The 21,945-nt window shown below is 41.9% G+C and overlaps 1 protein-coding gene across 1 annotated transcript in view; it reads left to right on the forward strand.

Annotated features, from left to right (window-relative positions):
- The first annotated feature begins 3,466 nt into the window (after positions 1-3,466).
- The window catches only part of LOC136678318 (NACHT, LRR and PYD domains-containing protein 12-like), a 47,479-nt gene continuing 29,000 nt past the window's right edge, over positions 3,467-21,945 (forward strand). The window contains exons 1-4 of the mRNA XM_066656334.1: positions 3,467-3,516; positions 5,215-5,610; positions 5,683-7,245; positions 8,370-8,543. Of these exons, the coding sequence (XP_066512431.1) occupies positions 3,467-3,516; positions 5,215-5,610; positions 5,683-7,245; positions 8,370-8,543 (2,183 nt within the window). The remainder of the gene's footprint in view (positions 3,517-5,214; positions 5,611-5,682; positions 7,246-8,369; positions 8,544-21,945) is intronic.

Genomic DNA, 21,945 nt, shown 5'->3' on the forward strand with positions numbered 1-21,945 from the left:
AAAATACTGATCTCAGAACTGCTCCTTTAGATTAATTTACCAAAGCTATAACACAAAACAAACTTCACCAAATATCCACACTGAGCTCTTTCTCATTTCTCCTCTTTCTATTTCAGAGAGCAGACGCTCAGAGCAGAACCTCCAGAGCCCAGTGGTGTTTCAATGAAGAGCAACTTCTCGATGAATGAACCTCCTAGATTCAGTAATGAAAGACACTGTACTGATGAGAGGTGAAACACAAAACCAGCAGCACATCTTCACCTCTGACTGTGGTCTGCGCTGATGCTTTGTGAAACAAAAACTTTCTCCATACAGTGGTTGTTACTGAAAAGTGTCATCACGTTCATAGTATTTTTAGGGACGGGGAAATCAACTGAAGTCTTGTGTGTGCACATTCTGATAGAAAGTACATTTCAAGTTCAACAGGCTTTATTGTCATTTCAGTTGTATACCAGTACATAGTGAAATAAAGCAACATTCCTCCAATCAGAGCATTACTTTGCTAATATACTTTACAAATGTAAATCCCATCGAATTTAACTTGAACTACTTTACCATTCTCTCTTCTGTATCCATTGTTTTGAAATTAAAAGCCCCCTGCAGACATTTGTAATTGGGATTTCTTGGCATTTAACTTTGGAAGCGGCAGCAGCTAATATGCAGTGGTGGGCCACTGCTTCAAAAGGAATGTGGTGGAAATACTGTGTTGGTCTAATTGCTTAATATGTCTAACTCATATTGACAGATTAAATTATTTATTCATTCATTTATTTTCATGTCCCACAAGCTTTAGGTTTAGAATTAGAATTAGAATAATTTTATTGGCCACTGTGCATGCACACAGATCATTCGTTCTCCACATTTAACCCCATCCATGCAGTGAAACACACATTTACACACACACTAGGGTAGGGCCTTTGTTTTTCCTAATTGTATGTTACCCCTAGTTAATGTCATGACAAATGGTAATATCATGCTGAAATCTATGCTGAAGAAGTTTCCTTTCATTCATTCCTTCATTTTCTGTAATGGCTTCATCCAGTTCAGTGTTGCAGTGGGTCAGGAGCCTACCCAGAATCACTGGGCGCAGAGCAGGAACACACCCTGGTCAGAGAGCCTGTCCATGACAGTGCATCACACACTCGCACATTCACACTCATAGACACTTTTATACAGCACCGGGGCAACTGGAGGAAACCTTCGCAGACACTTGGACAACACTTCACACTCCTCACAGTGACCTGAGGTGGAACTTGAACCCACAACCACAGGACCCTGGAACTGTGTGACAGCGACACTACCTGCTATACATTCTCAGTCTTTCTGAAGATCAGTGACCAAGATGTGTTATCAGGGTTAACAGCTGTGTGACATCCATCTCTCTGTGGATGTCAAAAAATCTTCAACAATTGCATCAGGAAAAACACTGATCTCAGAACTGCAGTCTCCTTAGATTAATTTACCCAAATCTAAAACACCAAACCTCGTTATAATCTCAGGCTTGTTAATGGTGTCTGCTAATATCCACCAGTGATGTTGATTCATAGAAAAATCCCCAAATGTCAGTTTTTTTTTCAACAAATATTCACACTGGACTTTTTATCATTTCAGAGAGCAGACGTTCAGAGCAGAACCTCCAGAGTCCAGCTGTGAGTCAATAGAGAGCAACTCCTCAATGGATGATCCTGTTAATTTCATTAATGAAAGATACTGTTCTGATGTGAGGTGAGACACAAAAACAGCAGCACATCTTCACTTCTGACTGTGGTCTGCACTGCTGCTTTGTGAAACACATACTTACTCCATACAGTGGTTGTTATTGAAAAATGTCATCACATTTGTAGTATTTGTAGAGACAGGGAAATCAACTGAAATCTTGTGTGTGCACATTCTGATAGAAAGTACTTTTCAAGCTCATCAGGCTTTATTGTCATTTGAATTATATACCAGTACATAGTGAAACGAAGCAACGTTCCTCCAGGACCAGGGTGCAGCACTTGTGCAAACAATAAAGTACAGTAATTATGAATAGAGAATAGGAGAAAACACTCTTCTCTGCACTCAGTCGCTGTGTGTGAACCTCTGAAAAACGTGATACAAGAGCTCTCTGAGTGATCGACGATGACTCTCAAACCCCAGACAAATATCCAGCAGGTTTGAACTCTGGACCTGTCAGTGACTAACTCCAGGAGTGTGAATAGTGTTGTGGCTGGCAGTGAGTGAGGTTACGAGCTACAACGAATAGAAAACATGTTGCCTGTGTCTCATGATCTGATAATTATAGACACTGTACAGCTCCGTGGGTGTAGACTGCTGTGATAGTTTTTTTCTTTTAATCATATAAATGAAGCAGAACATATATTCAGTAGGACCCAAGCTTCACGTGTGTATTCAATGGGAAGTGAGAACCTTGTTTCTGATTTGTAGTTGCTGCCCTAGTCACTGCTCATTTGCATGAAGGTTAAAGCTGAATTGTCATGTGGCAATGTTTCTTCTATAGAATAAATGCCAGAGTCTGTTTAGTTTTTACACTCAACTTGCATAATGTAAATGAATAAAATACAGCATTCAGCATTATTACCATTCATTGTGTCTCACTCATATAGCCATTACATTGTATTCCTTTAAGTAGCAGTGTAGACAGTCCAAAAGAAACAGAATGATGCGGACCTTTAAAAAAAAAAAAAAAGATGAATTACAAAGTTCAGAGTAGAGTGAAGGAGAGAAGCACATTAGGTTCGACTGGGAGAAGGACTAGATGTTTTGTTGAACACGTTTGGAACTCAGTACTCAGTGACACCCTGTGGTGCAGTATGTGGTTATCTCAGATAGTGTGTAAAATTAGTCCATGTGATTTGCATAAAAATGTCTGTTTAAATTGTATTTAAGAGGGTTTATTTACCACTCATGTTTGTTTTTATTAATTAATGTCTCATTGATAAATATAGGCACTATACTATGGAGAGAGATTAGTCTCAAAATACTTTACAAATGTGTAAATGTTAATCCACAAATTAAACACAAGTCACAAATACAGGTGCTGGTCATAAAATTCAAATATCATGAAAAAGTTGATTTATTTCAGTAATTCCATTCAAAAAGTACAATGCTTACATGTCAAATATCATTTTGTAATTTTCCCACTAATTTCCAGTCCCTGATCTCATGATTTTATCAAATGCTTGACAGTGTTTAGAATGTTTAGAAGATTCAAATAGATATGTTTCACTCAAATTCTGAAATGTTGATTTACCTAGAAAATATGCTTTTATTTTACCAGTATACATCTAATATTTTGTATAAGAAATGTATTTTGAAAAAACTTTGAATGAGGAATTATTTATCACACTGGGTATCAGATTACTACATATTCACACACGGTTTCACCACTTTCTATTTCAGAGAGCAGACGTTCAGAGCAGAACCTCCAGAGCCCAGTGGTGTGTCTATGAAGAGTAACGTCTCGATGGATGTGGCTCTTAATTTCAGTAAAGATAGACACTGTACTGATGTGAGGTGAGACACAAAACAGCAGCACATCTTCACTTCTGACTGTGGTCTGCACTGATGCTTTGTGAAACACAAACTCCATACAGTGGTTGTTATTGAAAAGAGTCATCACATTCATAGTATTTATAGAGACAGGTAAATCAATTGAAATCTTGTGTGTGCACATTCTGATAGAAAGTAAAGTTCAACACGCTTTATTGTCATTTCAGTTATATACCAGTACATAGTGAAACGAAGCAAAATTCCTCCAATCAGAGCTCTGAATCGCAGGTCGTGTTTGAAGGGCTTTACATTACCTTGCTAATAAACTTTACAAATGTAAATCCCATCAAATTTAACTTGAGCTACTTTACCGTTCTCTCTTCTGTATCCATTTTTTTTAAAATTAAAAGCCCCCTGCAGACATCTGTAATTGGGATTTCTTGACATTAAACTTTAGAAGCAGCAGCAGCAGCCAGTTTGCAGTGGTGGGCCACTGCTTCAAAAGGAATATGGTGGAAATACTGTGTTGGTCTTATTGCTTAATGTGTCTCACTCATATAGCCATTACATTGTATTCCTTTAAGTAGCAGTGTAGACAGTCCAAAAGAAACAGAATGATGCGGACCTTTAAAAAAAAAAAGATGAATTACAAAGTTCAGAGTAGAGTGAAGGAGTGAAGCAGATTGGGTTCGACTGGGAGAAGGACTAGATGTTTTGTTGAACACGTTTGGAACTCAATATTCAGTGACACCCTGTGGTGCAGTATGTGGTTATCTCAGATAGTGTGTAAAATTAGTCCATGTGACTTGCATAAAAATGTCTGTTTAAATTGTATTTAAGAGGGTTTATTTACCACTCATGTTTGTTTTTATTAATTAATGTCTCATTGATAACTATAGGCATTATACTACGGAGAGAGATTAGTCTCAAAATACTTTACAAATGCGTAAATGTTAATCCACAAATTAAACACAAGTCACAAATACAGGTGCTGGTCATAAAATTAGAATATCATGAAAAAGTTGATTTATTTCAGTAATTCCATTCAAAAAGTACAATGTTTACATGTCAAATATCATTTTGTAATTTTCCCACTAATTTCCAGTCCCTGATCTCATGATTTTATCAAATGCTTGACAGTGTTTAGAAGATTCTAATAGATATGTTCCGCTCAAATCCTGAATTGTTGATTTACCTATAAAATATGCTTTTATTTTACCAGTATAAATCTAATATTTTGTCTAAGAAATGTATTTTGAAAAAACTTTGAATGAGGAATTAATTTTAAATCTGCAGATACCCACTGGTGGGAGGACTACAGATACATACAGGTCACCTTCATTGTAGCAGTGACATTTTCCCTTTATAGGTTTTCAGAGTGTGTTATTCCATGAGACATTTGTATGGTGTGTGATTATAGGTTTGCCCATTGCATTATTAATTAAATATTTATTATTTAAATAATAAATACATGTTCAGGGTTCTGCGTGTGAAAATGGTACTAGAGAACTGGACAGAAAAGTGTTTTTGTTGCAGTTAGATTTCATTTCTGATTCTGACATTCATCTAACATTCATTTACACTCTTAAGTTTTCTCTCTCTCTCTCTCTATCCATCTATCTCTAGGAGGGATGTACTACTCCATGATGGTTCCAGGTGTGGAGTGTGTGAGCAGATTCAGACAGATCCAGTCTCTATCACCTGCGGACACTCTTTTTGTAGACAGTGCATCAGGAGCCTTGGGGACCAGTCCGTCCACTCAGGAGACTTGACCTGTCCCTGCTGCAGAAGGGGGTTTAAAACAGGCTCTGTTCAGTTTCCACACACGGAGGAGTCCATGGAGCTGGATGAATACAAACCAGTGAATGACATCCTGCTCAGTGTCTCAGAGAGAAACAAAATCAGCCTGAAGAACAAGTACGAGAGCTTATTTGAGGGATTCAAAACACAAGAGAATAAAATCCTCCTGAACAGGGTTTACACTCAGCTCTACATCATCGAGGGAGAGATGGAAGGAGTGAATGAAGAACATGAAGTTTTACAGATTGAAAACAAACCCTGGAAACAAAACCTGCCAGATACACCAATAAACTGTTTAGACATATTTAACCCTGTACAGTGTACGATGGGAGAAATGGAAGAAGACAACACCAGAGCTGTGATGGATGAAGATGTGAGACGTGAAGAAAGAGAAGAAGATAAAGATCCACAAGTGGAAAAACTTAAAAGCGTTCTGACTAAAGGCATTGCTGGCATTGGAAAAACTGTCTCTGTGCAAAAGTTCATTCTGGACTGGGCTGAAGGAAAAGCCAATCAGGATATAGAGTTCATGTTTGTGCTTCCATTCCGAGAGCTGAACCTGATTAAAGACAAACAGTACAGTCTTCATGGACTTCTGTGTGCCCTCCATCCTGAGCTCCGAGGTCTGGACACAAAGGAATATGACGTGTGTAAAACTGTGTTCATATTTGACGGCCTCGATGAAAGCAGAATTCCACTGAAGTTCTCAGAGTTTGAGAAAGTGTCAGACGTGACCAAGGTGTCTTCAGTGGACGTTTTGATGACAAACCTCATCAAAGGAGACCTGCTTCCCTCTGCTCACATCTGGATAACCTCCAGACCAGCAGCAGCCAATCAGATCCCCTCTCAGTACATCAGCCGTGTGACAGAAATTCAGGGATTCAATGATCCACAGAAGGAGGAGTACTTCAGGAAGAGGATTAGTGAACGACACCAAGCCGACAGTGTCATCTCCCACATTAAGACCACGAGGAGTCTCCACATCATGTGCCACATTCCAGTCTTCTGCTGGATCTCAGCAACTGTGCTTCAGCGAATCATGAAACAAGGGACCACAGAAATCCCTAAAACTCTGACTGCAATGTACTCACACTTCCTGTGCACTCAGACAATCATGAGGAAGGAGAAGTATGAGGAGGAATATGAGAGAGGAACTCTACAGGAACTCCTGAGATCCAACAGGAAGATGTTTCTGAAACTGTCTGAACTGGCTTTCAAACAGCTGATGAAGGCCAATGTGATGTTCTATGAAGACGACCTGAGAGAGTGTGGGATTGATGTCACTGAGGCCTCAGTGTACTCTGGGATTTGCACTGAGATCTTTAGGGAGGAGTCTGTGCTTTACCAGAGGAAGGTTTACTGCTTTGTGCATCTGAGCTTTCAGGAGTTCCTAGCTGCTTTCTATGTGTTTCACTGCTATTTGAACAAGAACAGGAAGGAACTGCATCTTCTGAAGCCTAAAAACATGAAGTGGTCTGACAGAGTTTCACTGGACGAGCTGCTGAAGGGAGCTGTGCGTACAGCTTTAGAGAGTAAGACTGGACACCTGGATCTTTTTCTCCGTTTTCTGTTGGGCATCTCACTGGAGTCCAATCAACAACACCTGCAGGACCTACTGACACACACAGTGAGCAGCTCTGGGAGCATCAAGAAAACAGTTCAGTACATCAAACACATAATACAATCAGAGGATCTTCCTTCTGACAGATCTATCAACCTGTTCCTCTGTCTCACTGAAATGAATGACTCCTCTTTATCCAGTAAAATCCAGGAGTATCTCAAATCAGAGAAACGCTCAAATGAGAGACTGGCTGCTGGAGAGTGTTTAGCGTTAGCCTACATGCTCGTGAACTCAGACGAGGTGCTGGATGAACTGGACTTGAGGAAGTACAACACCACTGAGAAGGGTTATTGGAGACTGATCCCAGCTGTGAGCAACTGCAGAAAGGCCGTGTGAGTGTTTTTTTTTTTTTTTAAGATATTCTAGTGTGGGTGGCACAGTGGCGCAGCAGGTTAGTGTCGCAGTCACGCAGCTCCAGGGACCTGGAGGTTGTGGGTTCGATTCCCGCTCCAGGTGACTGTCTGTGAGGAGTTGGTGTGTTCTCCCCATGTCCGCGTGGGTTTCCTCCGGGTGCTCCTGTTTCCTCCCACAGTCCAAAAAAAAAAAAAACACATTGGTAGGTGGATTGGCGACTCAATATTGTCTATAGGTGTGAGTGAATGTGTGTGTGTATGTCTGTGTTGCCCTGTGAAAGACTGGCGCCACCTCCAGGGTGTGTTCCTGCCTTGCGCCCAATGATTCCAGGTAGGCTCTGGACCCACCGCAACCCTGAATTGGATAAGGGTTACAGATAATGAATGAATAAATGAATATTCCAGTGTTGTTGTTGACTGAGACAAGTTTCCAGATTGTTTTACGGTGAATAGAAGGTCCTCACTGTGTGTATATTTAGGATGTGATAAATAAAATGAATGAGACATTACAGAACAGGTGGAGTTTGATGAACACGGATAAGACTGATGTCTTTCTCTTGTTTTCTCTCACTCACACTGTATCTCAAACAAATCCCCCAAGTTTATAAAAGCAGTATTTTCCTCAAATCTGATCATTTTTATTCCTGTGAGGCTGAATTTCAAGGAGTGTTCAGACTTGTAGTTCAGGTTCCTTGGGTTGGACCAAATATGTAAATCCATACATTGTTATATTTTAGTCCTGAACCAAATATGTATTTTAAAAAAGCGATGATGTGTGACGTATGCAAGCGACGCATGTATGACATTAGTTTTGTCGTCTGAACAATGCCCCACACTGAGCTTGATGCACTTCTTGGGACTGTGTACCTGGTGGTATTTTTTCAACTGGAAACACAACAAGACATGTTCAAATGGATAAAGGAGTCAAAACAGCACCTGAAATTCCTCCACTGCACAGAATAAAAAAGGAGTTGCTGCTTGTTTGGTGAGCACCAGTGTCAAAAGAAAGCGTTCACATTTGCTCTAACAAACCAAACTAACACATAGTTCCTCACCTTCACGTTTTTTACTGTATTATGCACTGTGTTTACATTGTGTTGCAGATTGTCTGGCTGTAAGCCGACCATGAATTCCTGTGGAACTCTCTGCTCTGTTCTGAAATCACCAAACTCACCCCTGAAAGAGCTGGAGTTCAGTGAGACTGAGCTGCAGGATTCAGGAGTGAAGCTGATCTCTGAGGCACTGAAGAGTTCAAACTGTAAACTGGAGACTCTCAGGTGAGATTTTGGATGAATGTCCATGTGGATAATGAGTGTATTCTCCTGCTCCGATTGGCTGTAGTTTGCCCTCGAAAAGCATTCAATGATTTTACTATTTGTGTTTGTACTATATTCTATTTGTAAACTGACATTTATTCCCAAAAGAAAACATTATTCTCACGCACAGTGACAGAGAAGCATTCCTGCAGAGCAGAAATCAGTGTAACAGCATTTCACCAGTGATAACAATAATAATAATAATAATAATATAAATAATAATAATAATAATAATAATTTACAGCATTGTAGCGCAGCAGGTTAGTGTCGCAGTCACACAGCTCCAGGGACCTGGAGGTTGTGGGTTCAAGTACCGCTTCTAGTGACTGTCTGTGAGGAGTGTGGTGTGTTCACCCTGTGTCCACAGTCCAAAAACACACATTAGTAGGTGGATTGGTGACTGTAGATGTAAGTGTGTGAGTGTGTCGTCCTGTGAAGGACTGGCGCCCCCTCCAGGGTGTGCTCCTGCCTTGCACCCAGTGATTCCGGGTAGGCTCCAGACCAACTGCAACCCTGAACTGGATAAGGGTTACAGACAATGAATGAAGAAATAATAATAATAATAATTCTTAATATACTGCATTTCAGAAAATCTATGATGATGCTAAACCTGTGACATGTGCTACATTCCTTAAATGCATTGAGAAAAGGAAAAAGGGAGACAAGGTTTTCCTTGATTATTGATTCATTCATTCCTTATCTGTAACTGCGTATCCAGTTTTTGACACATTTCTTCACAGGCCTAACACGGTCAGTGCTCCATTTGCAGTTCTTTAAAAAGCTGTGATAGAGCACAACACCATAGTTTATCTGTGACAGAAAAATGGAAATGTGCTACAACCCACTGAAGATGTTAACAGAGTTAATAAAGTAATTATATTAATGCTGTTGTGAACAGAGGGACTACTACGACTACATAAGACACGACAGAAGACGATCAGTTCAAGGAAGGACTAGAGACTAGACCCTGGGCTAAAGTGAGACTAAGACCAGTCACTCGCTCCCCTGCTCTTATGTGTGTATTCTCCTGCTCCAGCCGACTGTAGTTTACTCTCGCTCTGTTTCTGTTTGTGAAAGAAGAGTGAAGAATGTTTAGTTTAGAGTGAAATTCCATGTGGAAATAGAATGTAAATAGCACTAGAATATTCAGAATAACATTCAGAACAAATGTTCAGATTGAGCTCATAATGTACACACCCCTGAATAATTAATATTGGAGAAATACTGATGTATGAAAATCTCATAATTCCTGATTCACACGAATCTGAATTTCACATTCTCTATTTTAACTTCACTTTCTCCTGTATTTACTTTACCTTGCAGACTCACAGACTGTAAATTCACCATGAATTCCTATGAAAGTCTCTGCTCTGCTCTGAACTCACCAAACTCACCCCTGAAAGAGCCGGACCTCAGTCAGACTGACCTGCAGGATTCAGGAGTGAAGCTGGTCTCTGAGGGATGGAGGAGTTCACACTGTACACTGGAGATAATCAGGTGAGAGTTCTGTGTGTTCCTGAATAGAAAAGGTTTGTAGAAACAGTAAGATTTGCTCTAGTTTTACACAGAACATTAAATAAAGGTTGGTCTGTGATTTGGACAGAAGTGATGTAAATGTTTCTGATATTCAACATTCAAAGCTCACATAGTTTTCCATTTAATGGTGCAGAGGATGGCTCTGAGATTGTTTACGTTGCAAGGTTTTAAACCAGTCACCTCAGTGTGTTTATTAGGAACATTTGGTGGTTCATCTTTGAGGTAAAGTCTTAGTTTTAATATTTCAGGTGTTATAAATGGACAGCTGTGGTGTAGTGGTCAGAGAAGAGGGTTTGGGGCTGGAAGGTCTCTGATTCAATCCCCACGACCCACAGGAATAATTGGGGGTGGGGGAGTGAAGGAAAATTACTGTCCTCCTTCAGTCCACAGCTGAGGGGCCCTTGAGTAAGGCACCAACCCCCAACTGCTCCTCAGGCTCCGAGGATGACTGCCCCTCATTCACTAGTGTGTGTGTGTGTGTGTAAGTGAATGAGAAAGAGAGTGATATTCCTGCCTTGCTCTGAGGGATTTTTCATTAAGACTCTGGTCCCACCGTGACCCTGATCAGGATGAAGCTGTAACTGACATTTAACAAATGAATTTATTCCTTCATTCACTGGTTATTTTGGTGACATTTAGAGCAGACTGTAGCTATTTTCCATTGAGACTAGCCCTCAACACTGTCTTCATCTGACTGTAACTCTCTCTTCCCCCGTTTCTGCCTCCTGAAGTGAGAGGGAGTTTAAAGAGAGTTTAATTTTGGGGGTGAAAGTTCATGTGGAGAAGAGAATACAAACAGTGCTGAAAATATTCAGAACAATATTCAGAAAAAATGTTCAGACTGAGTCTGTTATTAATGCCCCTCTGAATAATGTAAATAACGGAAAGTATTATTTTACTCATTAATCTCATTAAACTGATTCTGAAATCCACATTCTGTTTGAACTGTGCTGTATTTACTTTGCTTTGCAGACTGAATGTGTATAAACTCACCATGAATTCCTGTGAAGTTCACTTCTCTGCTCTGAAATCACCAAACTCCTCCCTGAAAGAGCTGGACCTCAGTGACACTGCGCTGCAGGAATCAGAAGTGAAGCTGATCTCTGACCGACTGAAGAGTTCAAACAGTAAAGTGGAGATACTCAGGTAAAACACGCTTTTTATCTTTTAATTTCTGACAGAAATGTGTGAAAGTGTTTGAAATATCAGATTGTGGAGGTTTGACGGCGTGGCTCTGCTGCTTCAGCTTCATGATTCACTTTATATTTTACACACAGCACATGTTCACTATGTTCTTATATTATTTTTATCAAATGGGGCATTTTACTGAATGTTCTCATCAACACAATTTACTGAGATCTTCCACATGGATCTGGGAGTTAATTTAGTGCCTGAAAATAGTAAATAAATGAAGTGTTGTGTAAATGCTCTCCCATTGTTTACAGAAACATAATGTAAACTCAGAAACACAGTGTTTTTCAAATGCTGTACATTTATGTCAAAACAAATTTCAGAGCTGTTTTCTGAAACATTACACGAAGATAAACAAGTTTTACAGAAGTAAATGTTAGGAAAGAAATGTCTTTTCATAAGAATTTCTCCAGACTAAATCAGTTCAGTGGCTGAGTTTCATTGCCCTTCACTGCAGCATGTACAAAAGACTGTTCATTCACCTGTTTTCATCCTTCAAGTCTAGTATGCCTGTAGTTTAGTGTTTTGTATGTAGTTATAATTTCCGCCACTAGGCGGCTACCCGAATGCACCGATGCATAATCCTGCTAACACACGTGGTTCAGAGAGGTATTGGCATGAAACGGTCTTCATTTAATCGGTCTCATTAACAGTGTGCGTCCATTGAACGTGTTTAACCTTATTTGTGCTTTATCTTTGGTTGTAGAAGACTGAAATATATATATTTTCACTGTGTTTTGTTTTGTCGAGAGTTTTTAAGTAATTTGGGGAAGTCAGCTGCTAGCTACTAGCTTTACCTAATTGAGGTGTGTAAGCCTGTGTGTGACGCAGTACATGTCCGTAGTTTATGTTTTTTTCTAATTAAATGCATCCATTAAATGTTTGTGTGGTGTATACCTTGTGTTGAGTAGATTACTTTTAGCTGTGATAAGTAATGTATGTGCATTTATATTGTACATCTTCAGTTCATTTATAGTCAGGTCTTACCCTCGTGACAAGCCTTTAATGATGTTTATTTATTATGGACATTTTAAGTTGTATTTGTAATAAGGGGATTACTCATAGACCAGTATTTCTAATTGTATTTGTTTATTATCTCTGTGTAGAACACCACACCCACTTCTACTTACATGTGGAGACCTGTACCAGATTAATATTAATGGACAAGTCAAATTAAAGACAATTTCAATTTAAATCCTGGACCTGAATATTATCTCCTTTTATCTCAACTCACCTGAACGTATATAATTGTTGTCCTGACCCGCCCCCTGAAGTGATTGTTAATACACATACAAACCAGTAACAGTCATTAATACAAGCAGGTGACTTTAAATTGATCTTCTAGACAATAAGTGGGAATAACGTATTTTTTTTTTTTTTTTGCTTCTTCGTTCCTTATAAGTTTAAAAAGTCTTATCATTAAAGGAACTCTATCTAGTATTTTTACCTTAAAAGGCATTCATTCATTCATTATCTGTAATCCTTATCCAGTTCAGGGTCGCGGTGGGTCCAGAGCCTGCCTGGAATCATTGGGAGTGAGGCAGGGATACACCATGGAGGGTGCGCTAGTCCTTCACAGAGCAACACACACACTCACTCATTCACTCACACCTCAGACACTTTTGAGTCGCCAATCCACCCTCCAACATGTGATTTTGGACTGTGGTAGGAAATCGAAGCACCCGGAGGAAACCCCCGCAGACACAGGGAGACCACACCACACTCCTCACAGACAGTCAGCCGAAGGAAACCCACACAGACACAGGGAGAACACACCACACTCCTCACAGACAGTCACCCGGAGGAAACCCACGCAGACACAGGGAGAACACACCACACTCCTCACAGACAGTCAGCCAGAGGAAACCCACGCAGACACAGGGAGAACACACCACACTCCTCACAGACAGTCAGCCAGAGGAAACCCACGCAGACACAGGGAGAACACATCACACTCCTCACAGACAGTCACCCGGAGCGGGAATCGAACCCACAACCTCCAGTTTCTTAGAGCTGTGTGACAGAGACACTACCTGCTGCACCACCGTGCCGCTACCTTAGAATTACAGTTTCAAAATGTTTGTGACGCCCCTCCGACATGTAAGAGGGGGAATAGCACCTCTCACTGCTGTGCCGGGCTGGTCCCCTAAAACCTGGCTATGCAACTTCAGAATCAAGGGGTGGATAACTCTAGTGAGAGCTGAGTAACACTTTACGGCTCACGAGTGTTTAGTTCACTACAAGTAGAATCTAGCTTGGTTTTCCTCATACAGACGAGAGAGAGAGAGAGAGAGAGGGTCATGACACATGTCAATATTCTTCAGCTCAGAAGGTGTGTGTGTGTGAGAGAGAGAGAGAGAGAGAGAGAGAGGTGTGTAAAACTTCTTTTGATTACAGTTCTATAAATGTGAATTACACTCAGCAACAGGTAGGGGGCGCTCAGGAGACAAAAAAGCCCATTCTTACATAGTATTCCTCTAAGTGTGATCATAAATGTCAGTGTGAATCCTAAATCATAAAAGAACTCATGAATGTCAAATGGGTGAGTGAGTGAAGACCTGTGATGCACTGGGGCCCTGTCCAGGGAGTGTTCCTCTTGCAGCCAGTGATTCTGGGGAGGATTCAGACCCACGTGACCCTGAACAGGACGAAGCACTTACAGAAAATGAATGAATGTTCAGATTGAGCTCATTGTTTGTGTCTCTTAATAATGTTTATAACACACAGACCCCAAGTTTATAACAGTAGTGTTTTCCAAACGTCATAATTCTTGATTCCTGTGAGGGTGAGTTTCACATTCTCTGTTTTAACTCTACACTGTGTTTACTTCTCCTTACAGATTGTTTCGCTTTAATCAGTCCTTGAATTCCTATGAAAGTCTCTGCTCTGTTCTGAAATCACCAAACTCACCCCTGAAAGAGCTGGACCTCGGTCACACAGACCTGCAGGATTCAGGAGTGAAGCTGATCTCTGAGGCACTAAAGAGTTCACACTGTAAACTGGAGACACTCAGGTGAGAGTTGTGTGATTGTAAGTTGAATGTCTGTGTGGATAATGTGTGTGTTCTCCTGCTCCAGTTGGCTGTAGTTACCCTCACAAAGTTTAGTTTGGAGTGAAATTCCATGTGGAAATAGAATGTAAATAGCACTAAAATATTCAGAATAACATTCAGAACAAATGTTCAGATTGAGCTCATAATATACATACCCCTGAATAATTAATACTGGAGAAATACTGATGTATGAAAATCTCATAATTCCTGATTCACATGAGTCTGAATTTCACATTCTCTATTTTAACTTCACTTTCTCCTGTATTTACTTTACCTTGCAGACTCACAGACTGTAAATTCACCCTGAATTCCTATGAAAGTCTCTGCTCTGCTCTGAAATCACCAAACTCACCCCTGAAAGAGCCGGACCTCAGTCAGACTGACCTGCAGGATTCAGGAGTGAAGGTGGTCTCTGAGGGATGGAGGAGTTCACACTGTACACTGGAGATAATCAGGTGAGATTTCTGTGTGTTCCTGAATAGAAAAGGTTTGTAGAAACAGTAAGATTTGCTCTAGTTTTACACAGAACATTTAATAAAGGTTGGTCTGTGATTCGGAGAGAAGTGATCTAAATGTTTCTGATATTCAACATTCAAAGCTCACAGTTTTCCATTTAATGGTGCAGAGGATGGCTCTGAGACTGTTTATGTTACAAGGTTTTAAACCAGTCGCCTCAGTGTGTTTATTAGGAACATTTGGTGGTTCATCTTTGAGGTAAAGTCTTAGTTTTAATATGTCAGGTGTTATAAATGGACAGCTGTGGTGTAGTGGTCAGAGAAGAGGGTTTGGGGCTGGAAGGTCTTCGATTTAATCCCCACGACCCGCAGGAATAATTGGGGGTGGGGGGAGTGAAGGAAAAGCACTGTCCTCCTCTTCAGTCTAAGGCTGAGGGGCCCTTGAGCAAGGCACCAACCCCCAACTTCTCCTCAGGCTTCGAGGATGACTGCCCCTAGTGCACTAGTGTGTGTGTGTGTGTGTGTGTGTGTAAGTGAATGAGAGAGAGAGTGTGATATTCCTGCCTTGCTCCCAGTGACTTTTTATTAAGACTCTTGTCCCATCGTGACCCTGATCAGGATGAAGCTGTAACTGACATTTAACAAATGAATTTATTCCTTCATTCACTGGTTATTTTGGTGACATTTAGAGCAGACTGTAGCTATTTTCCATTGAGACTAGTCCTCAACACTGTCTTCATCTGACTGTAACTCTCTCTTCCCCCGTTTCTGCCTCCTGAAGTGAGAGGGAGTTTAAAGAGAGTTTAATTTTGGGGGTGAAAGTTAATATGGAGAAGAGAATACAAACAGTGCTGAAAATATTCAGAACAATTTTCAGAAAAAATGTTCAGACTGAGTCGGTTATTAATGCCCCTCTGAATAATGTAAATAATGGAAAGTATTATTTTACTCATTAATCTCATTAAACTGAGTCTGAGTCTGAAATCCACATTCTGTTTGAACTGTGCTGTATTTACTTTGCTTTGCAGACTGAATGTGTATAAACTCACCATGAATTCCTGTGAAGTTCACTTCTCTGCTCTGAAATCACCAAACTCCTCCCTGAAAGAGCTGGACCTCAGTCGCACTGAGCTGCAGGAATCAGAAGTGAAGCTGATCTCTGACGGACTGAAGAGTTCAAACAGTAAAGTGGAGATACTCAGGTAAGACAAGCTTTTTAATCTTTTAATTTCTGACAGAAATGTTTGAAAGTGTTTGAAATATCAGATTGTGGAGGTCTGACGGCGTGGCTCTACTGCTTCAGCTTCATGATTCACTTCATATTTTACACACAGCACATGTTCACTATGTTCTTATTCTCATTTCATATTTTATGGAGCATTTTATTGAATGTGTCTCATCAAACCACACTCTCCAACACTATTTACTGAGATCTTCCACATGGATCTGGATTTATGGAGCTGTCAGTTCAGGAACGAGATGAAGGGACTGAAGCACATGCAGAGATGGAGATTTATTAAACAAGTGTAGCACCTTTAATGTGGACCAGCGTAATCTCAGGTACTAGACATCTAGGTCCGGTACTAGGAGTAATTTAACTTAGTCACCACAATATACTGAATGGATGAACCAGCTGTGGTTTATTGCCTCACAGGACAAATAAAACAATTGTACAATGCTCAAGAAATAAAATACAAAAACCCAAAATAAAATAGAAAACTCCCAAAAATAAAATATAGTTTTGTTTCCCAAAAAAATGAGTTTGTGTAGTGTTCAATCTGTAATCCAGTGGACAATATTCAGTTCAGGGTTCTGCCTGGCCACACCGTTTCACCATTCGCAATCACCGTGGGCTGGGCTCGCCATCACAGAACGAAGATCACTATATATATAAAAAAATAAAACAATCTACACAACAATGTAGAAAGTAAATATCCATGTCCACGTCTAGTTTTTACAAGACTTCATCTAGTCCTGTTACTCTCAAAAGAGCATCAATATTTTATCCAATACTTAGGATAACTGCATAACAGTAAACATTTCTTTTATACCTTTAGTGCAGCTTAGACAGCTTAAATATATGATGAACCATCATAATTAGCACTTATTACATTTTTAGAACTGCATTAACAGGGCTAACATCACGTGTTGTTTCATCACTTTTAATCTCAACTGCATAAGCAGATGCCATCTATGCTATTACAAGTTAGCATTAGCATACATAAAATATTGATTTCTGTAATTAGCAATGATACAGCATGCACCAAAGCGTGGCAAATATTAGACAACATTCATATAAACTCCTGGTTGGTTTTGTATTGAAAGTGTCTGGCAGTAGTATCAAGATAAAATTACATTTTATCAGAATTAGCCATTAGCTTCGGGCTAACAGTAAACAGGGTTGAGACTCACCAGGACTTCCTTGTGTAATTTCCTCATCTACTTGCACTCCCGTGGTCCAGACTCGTTTATCAACTTCCGCATATTTATCGCTTTTATTTATTTTTCATAAGCTTTTCATAACTTGTCAGCTTCAGCTAACTGCTGGTTGATTCTGGCGTTGTCAAAGTCAGTGTAGAGTTTGCTGTGGCGTGCTCACATAAATATGCATCACCAAGGCGCACTCTACTGGAACAAACAAGTATTGCAACTTAAATAACAAACAGGCTTAGTAGCCCAATACTTCATATGGGTTACACAAGTAACAAGAACAAGAAATAAACAAAGGACGCACAAATGACACAGACACAAAATGAAGGACAAACCAGGGACACAGAGAGGAGCTTATGAAGGAAAACACGATAGGAAACACCTGTGAACGCTCAGGACTCACAGGTGCAGGGCGTGGCTAGGAAACGAGCGGAAAAGACACATGGCAAGAAAAACCGAACTGAACACGTGATCAAAACATGACAAAGGACATAAACACAGGAGAACAGTCACAGATTATAACAGGAGCTCATTTAGTGCCTGAAAAGAGTAAAAAAATGAGGTGTTGTGTAAATGTTCTCCCACTTTTTACAAAATCAAACCTTTAGAAACACTGTGTTTATAAATGATATACACTTCTTTCAAAGAAAAATGAAGCTGTTTACTGAAACATTTTACTTGAGAATAAACAGGTTTTACAAATACAAATATAAATGTTAGTAAAGAATTTATGTATTTCCTGAAGAATTTCTCCAGATTAAATGAGTTCAGTGGCTGAGTTTCTCTGCTCTTCACAGCAGCAGGTGTCTATAGTTTGTTCTTCTCTACAATAAGTTGGAGTAAAGGGTTTTTGCTTTGTTTTTCTCGTACATTTAAGAAAGTCATCATTGAGTCTGATCATAAATGTCAGTGTCAGTCCTAAATCATAAAAGAACTCATGAATGTCAAATGGGTGAGTGAGTGAAGACCTGTGATGCACTGGGGCCCTGTCCAGGGAGTGTTCCTCTTGCAGCCAGTGATTCTGGGGAGGATTCCGACCCACGTGACCCTGAACAGGACGAAGCACTTACAGAAAATGAATGAATGTTCAGATTGAGCTCATTGTTTGTGTCTCTTAATAACGTTTTTAACACACAGACCCCAAGTTTATAATAGTAGTGTTTTCCACACGTCATAATTCTTGATTCCTGTGAGGGTGAGTTTCACATTCTCTGTTTTAACTCTACACTGTGTTTACTTCTCCTTACAGATTGTCTCGCTTTAATCAGTCCTTGAATTCCTATGAAAGTCTCTGCTCTGCTCTGAAATCACCAAACTCACCCCTGAAAGAGCTGGACCTCGGTCACAATACCCTGCAGGATTCAGGAGTGAAGCTGGTCTCTGAGACACTAAAGAGTTCACACTGTAAACTGGAGACACTCAGGTGAGAGTTGTGTGATTGTGAGTTGAATGTCCATGTGGACAATGTGTGTGTTCTCCTGCTCCAGTTGGCTGTAGTTACCCTCACAAAGTTTAGTTTGGAGTGAAATTCCATGTGGAAATAGAATGTAAATAGCACTAAAATATTCAGAATAACATTCAGAACAAATTTTCAGATTGAGCTCATACTGTACACACCCATGAATAATTAATATTGGATAAATACTGATGTATGACAATCTCATAATTCCTGATTCACATGAATCTGAATTTCACATTCTCTATTTTAACTTCACTTTCTTCTGTATTTACTTTACCTTGCAGACTCACAGACTGTAAATTCACCCTGAATTCCTATGAAAGTCTCTGCTCTGTGCTGAACTCACCAAACTCACCCCTGAAAGAGCCGGACCTCAGTCAGACTGACCTGCAGGATTCAGGAGTGAAGCTGGTCTCTGAGGGATGGAGGAGTTCACACTGTACACTGGAGATAATCAGGTGAGATTTCTGTGTGTTCCTGAATAGAAAAGGTTTGTAGAAACAGTAAAATGTGCTCTAGTTTTACACAGAACATTTAATAAAGGTTGGTCTGTGATTTGGACAGAAGTGATCTAAATGTTTCTGATATTCAACATTCAAAGCTCACATAGTTTTCCATTTAATGGTGCAGAGGATGGCTCTGAGATTGTTTACGTTACAAGGTTTTAAACCAACCGCCTCAGTGTGTTTATTAGGAACATTTGGTGGTTCATCTTTGAGGTAAAGTCTTAGTTTTAATATTTCAGGTGTTATAAATGGACAGCTGTGGTGTAGTGGTCAGAGAAGAGGGTTTGGGGCTGGAAGGTCTCTGATTTGATCCCCACGACTCACAGGAAAAAGCACTGTCCTCCTTCAGTCCACGGCTGAGGGGCCCTTGAGCAAGGCACAAACCCCCAACAGCTCCTCAGGCTTTGAGTGTCACATCCTGGCACTTTCTTGTTTGTTTTTCCCTTCCATGTGGCTCTGTCTGTTTGTTGTTATTCCTATCTCCGCCCTCGCTCCACCTTTGTTCCGCCTCTTTTCCCTCATTATCATCCCTCATTTTCCCTCATTATCTGTGTCAGGTGTCTCTTGTTAGTTCGTGTATTTAAGTCCTCTTCCCTCACTTCCTGTGATCGGTCATTGTGTTTGTGTTTGTGTTATGTCATTTGTAGTTTTGCTCTGTTCAAGTCAAGTCGTGTCGTTTCGTTCTATTTCCCAGTTGTTATATTAGTGTTTGTTTCTCGTTTCTCGTTCCTTGTTCGGTCTCCTGCCTGTTTCGTGCTCTTTTCCTATGTTTCTAAGTAGTGTTATTTCGTGTTTCTCGTCAAGTTCGTTTGTTGTGTTATCTATATATTAAAACTATCTGTGTTGTAGCGAGTGTGTCCGCCTCCGTAAATCCACTCATCACGTCCTGTGACAGAATGACCGATCAACACAAGGACGCAGCCAACACAGCGTTATCCCTGGGTAAAACTCTAAAGACCGCGGAGGATTTGCTAACCTTAAGGACTGATGATCAGCCAACAGTTTTGCAATCGGTCATGGGAGTACCCAGCGAATTTGAGAACGGACTCAACTGCAAGGGATTTTTATTACAGTGCCGACTGTACTTTCAATTCTTGACCTCTCCTGCTCCACCTGAAATTGTCCAGGTCCTCTTTGTAAAATCCCTGCTAAGAGGAGAGGCGTTGCAGTGGGCAGAACAGTTAATAAAAGTAAAGGCCCTTGAACTCACGGTTGAGACATTTTTAAAAATGATAGAAGAGAGATACTCACAACCTGCTCCCGAGGACGGCTATGCAAAACTGCCTGCTCCCGAGGACGTCTCTGCAGGAACCACTGCTCCCGAGGACGTCTCTGCAGGAACCCCAGCTATGGAGCGCGGATTTGCCAGTACCCCTGCTTCCGAGGATAACCCCCTCAGGTCCGGGGAGATTTTTTTTTTGGGGGGGGGGGTTATGGGTAGGGGCTGTTAGCCTCAAATCACAGGACATGGGAGATGAGGCTAACAGGTTCGCATCTCCGGGGGAACTACGGTCAAAGAAGTCCCTCGAGAGTGCGCCCATCAGTGCCCCTAAACCCGCTAAATCCACAACTCATGCTCGGTGAGCAGCACGAGCACCTGCCTCGCTGGACGTCTCAGCTCCTATCCTTGTGAAAGCGGCATCTCCGGCCGCTCCTGTTCCCGTGAGAGCGGCGTCTCCGGCCGCTCCTGTTCCCGTGAGAGCGGCGTCCCCGGCCGCTTCTGTTCCCGTGAGAGTGGCATCTCCGGCCGCTCCTGTTCCCGAGAAAGCGGCGTCTCCTGCCGCTTCTGTTCCCGTGAGAGCGGCATCTCCGGCCGCTCCTGTTCCCGAGAAAGCGGTGTCTCCAGCCGCTTCTGTTCCCATGAAAGCGGCGCCTACGGCCGCTCCTGTCTTCGTGAGCGCGGCGCGCGCCTCTCCTGTCTTCGTGAGCGCGACGCCCGCCTCTCCTGTCTTCGTGAGCGCGACGCTTCCATCCGCTCCTGCCTCCGTGGACGACGTCGCAGCTTCTCCTGCCTCCGTGGACATCGTCGCAGCTTCTCCTGCCTCCGTGGACGTCGTCGCAGGTTCCCCTGCCTCCGTGGACGTCGTCGCAGGTTCCCCTGCCTCCGTGGACGTCGTCGCAGGTTCCCCTGCCTCCGTGGACGTCGTCGCAGGTTCCCCTGCCTCCGTGGACGTCGTCGCAGGTTCCCCTGCCTCCGTGGACGTCGTCGCAGGTTCCCCTGTCTCCGTGGACGTCGTCGCAGGTTCCCCTGTCTCCGTGGACGTCGTCGCAGGTTCCCCTGTCTCCGTGGACGTCGTCGCAGGTTCCCCTGTCTCCGTGGACGTCGTCGCAGGTTCCCCTGTCTCCGTGGACGTCGTCGCAGGTTCCCCTGTCTTCGTGGACGTCGTCGCAGGTTCCCCTGTCTCCGTGGACGTCGTCGCAGGTTCCCCTGTCTCCGTGGACGTCGTCGCAGGTTCCCCTGTCTCCGTGGACGTCGTCGCAGGGTCTCCTGTCTCCGTGAGCGCGGCTCCCTCAGCCGCTCCTGTCTCCGTGAGCGCGGCTCCCTCAGCCGCTCCTGTCTCCGTGAGCGCGGCTCCCGCAGCCGCTCCTGTCTCCGTGACTGTGGCTCCGGCCACTTCTGAATCCGTGACTGTGGCTCCGGCCACTTCTGAATCAGTGACTGTGGCTCCGGCCACTTCTGAACCCGTGACTGTGGCTCCGGCCCCAAGGACTTCGAGGCCAATCCCCAGAACTG

Source organism: Hoplias malabaricus, chromosome 2 (assembly GCF_029633855.1).
Source record: "Hoplias malabaricus isolate fHopMal1 chromosome 2, fHopMal1.hap1, whole genome shotgun sequence".
NCBI classification, from domain to species: Eukaryota; Metazoa; Chordata; class Actinopteri; order Characiformes; family Erythrinidae; genus Hoplias; species Hoplias malabaricus.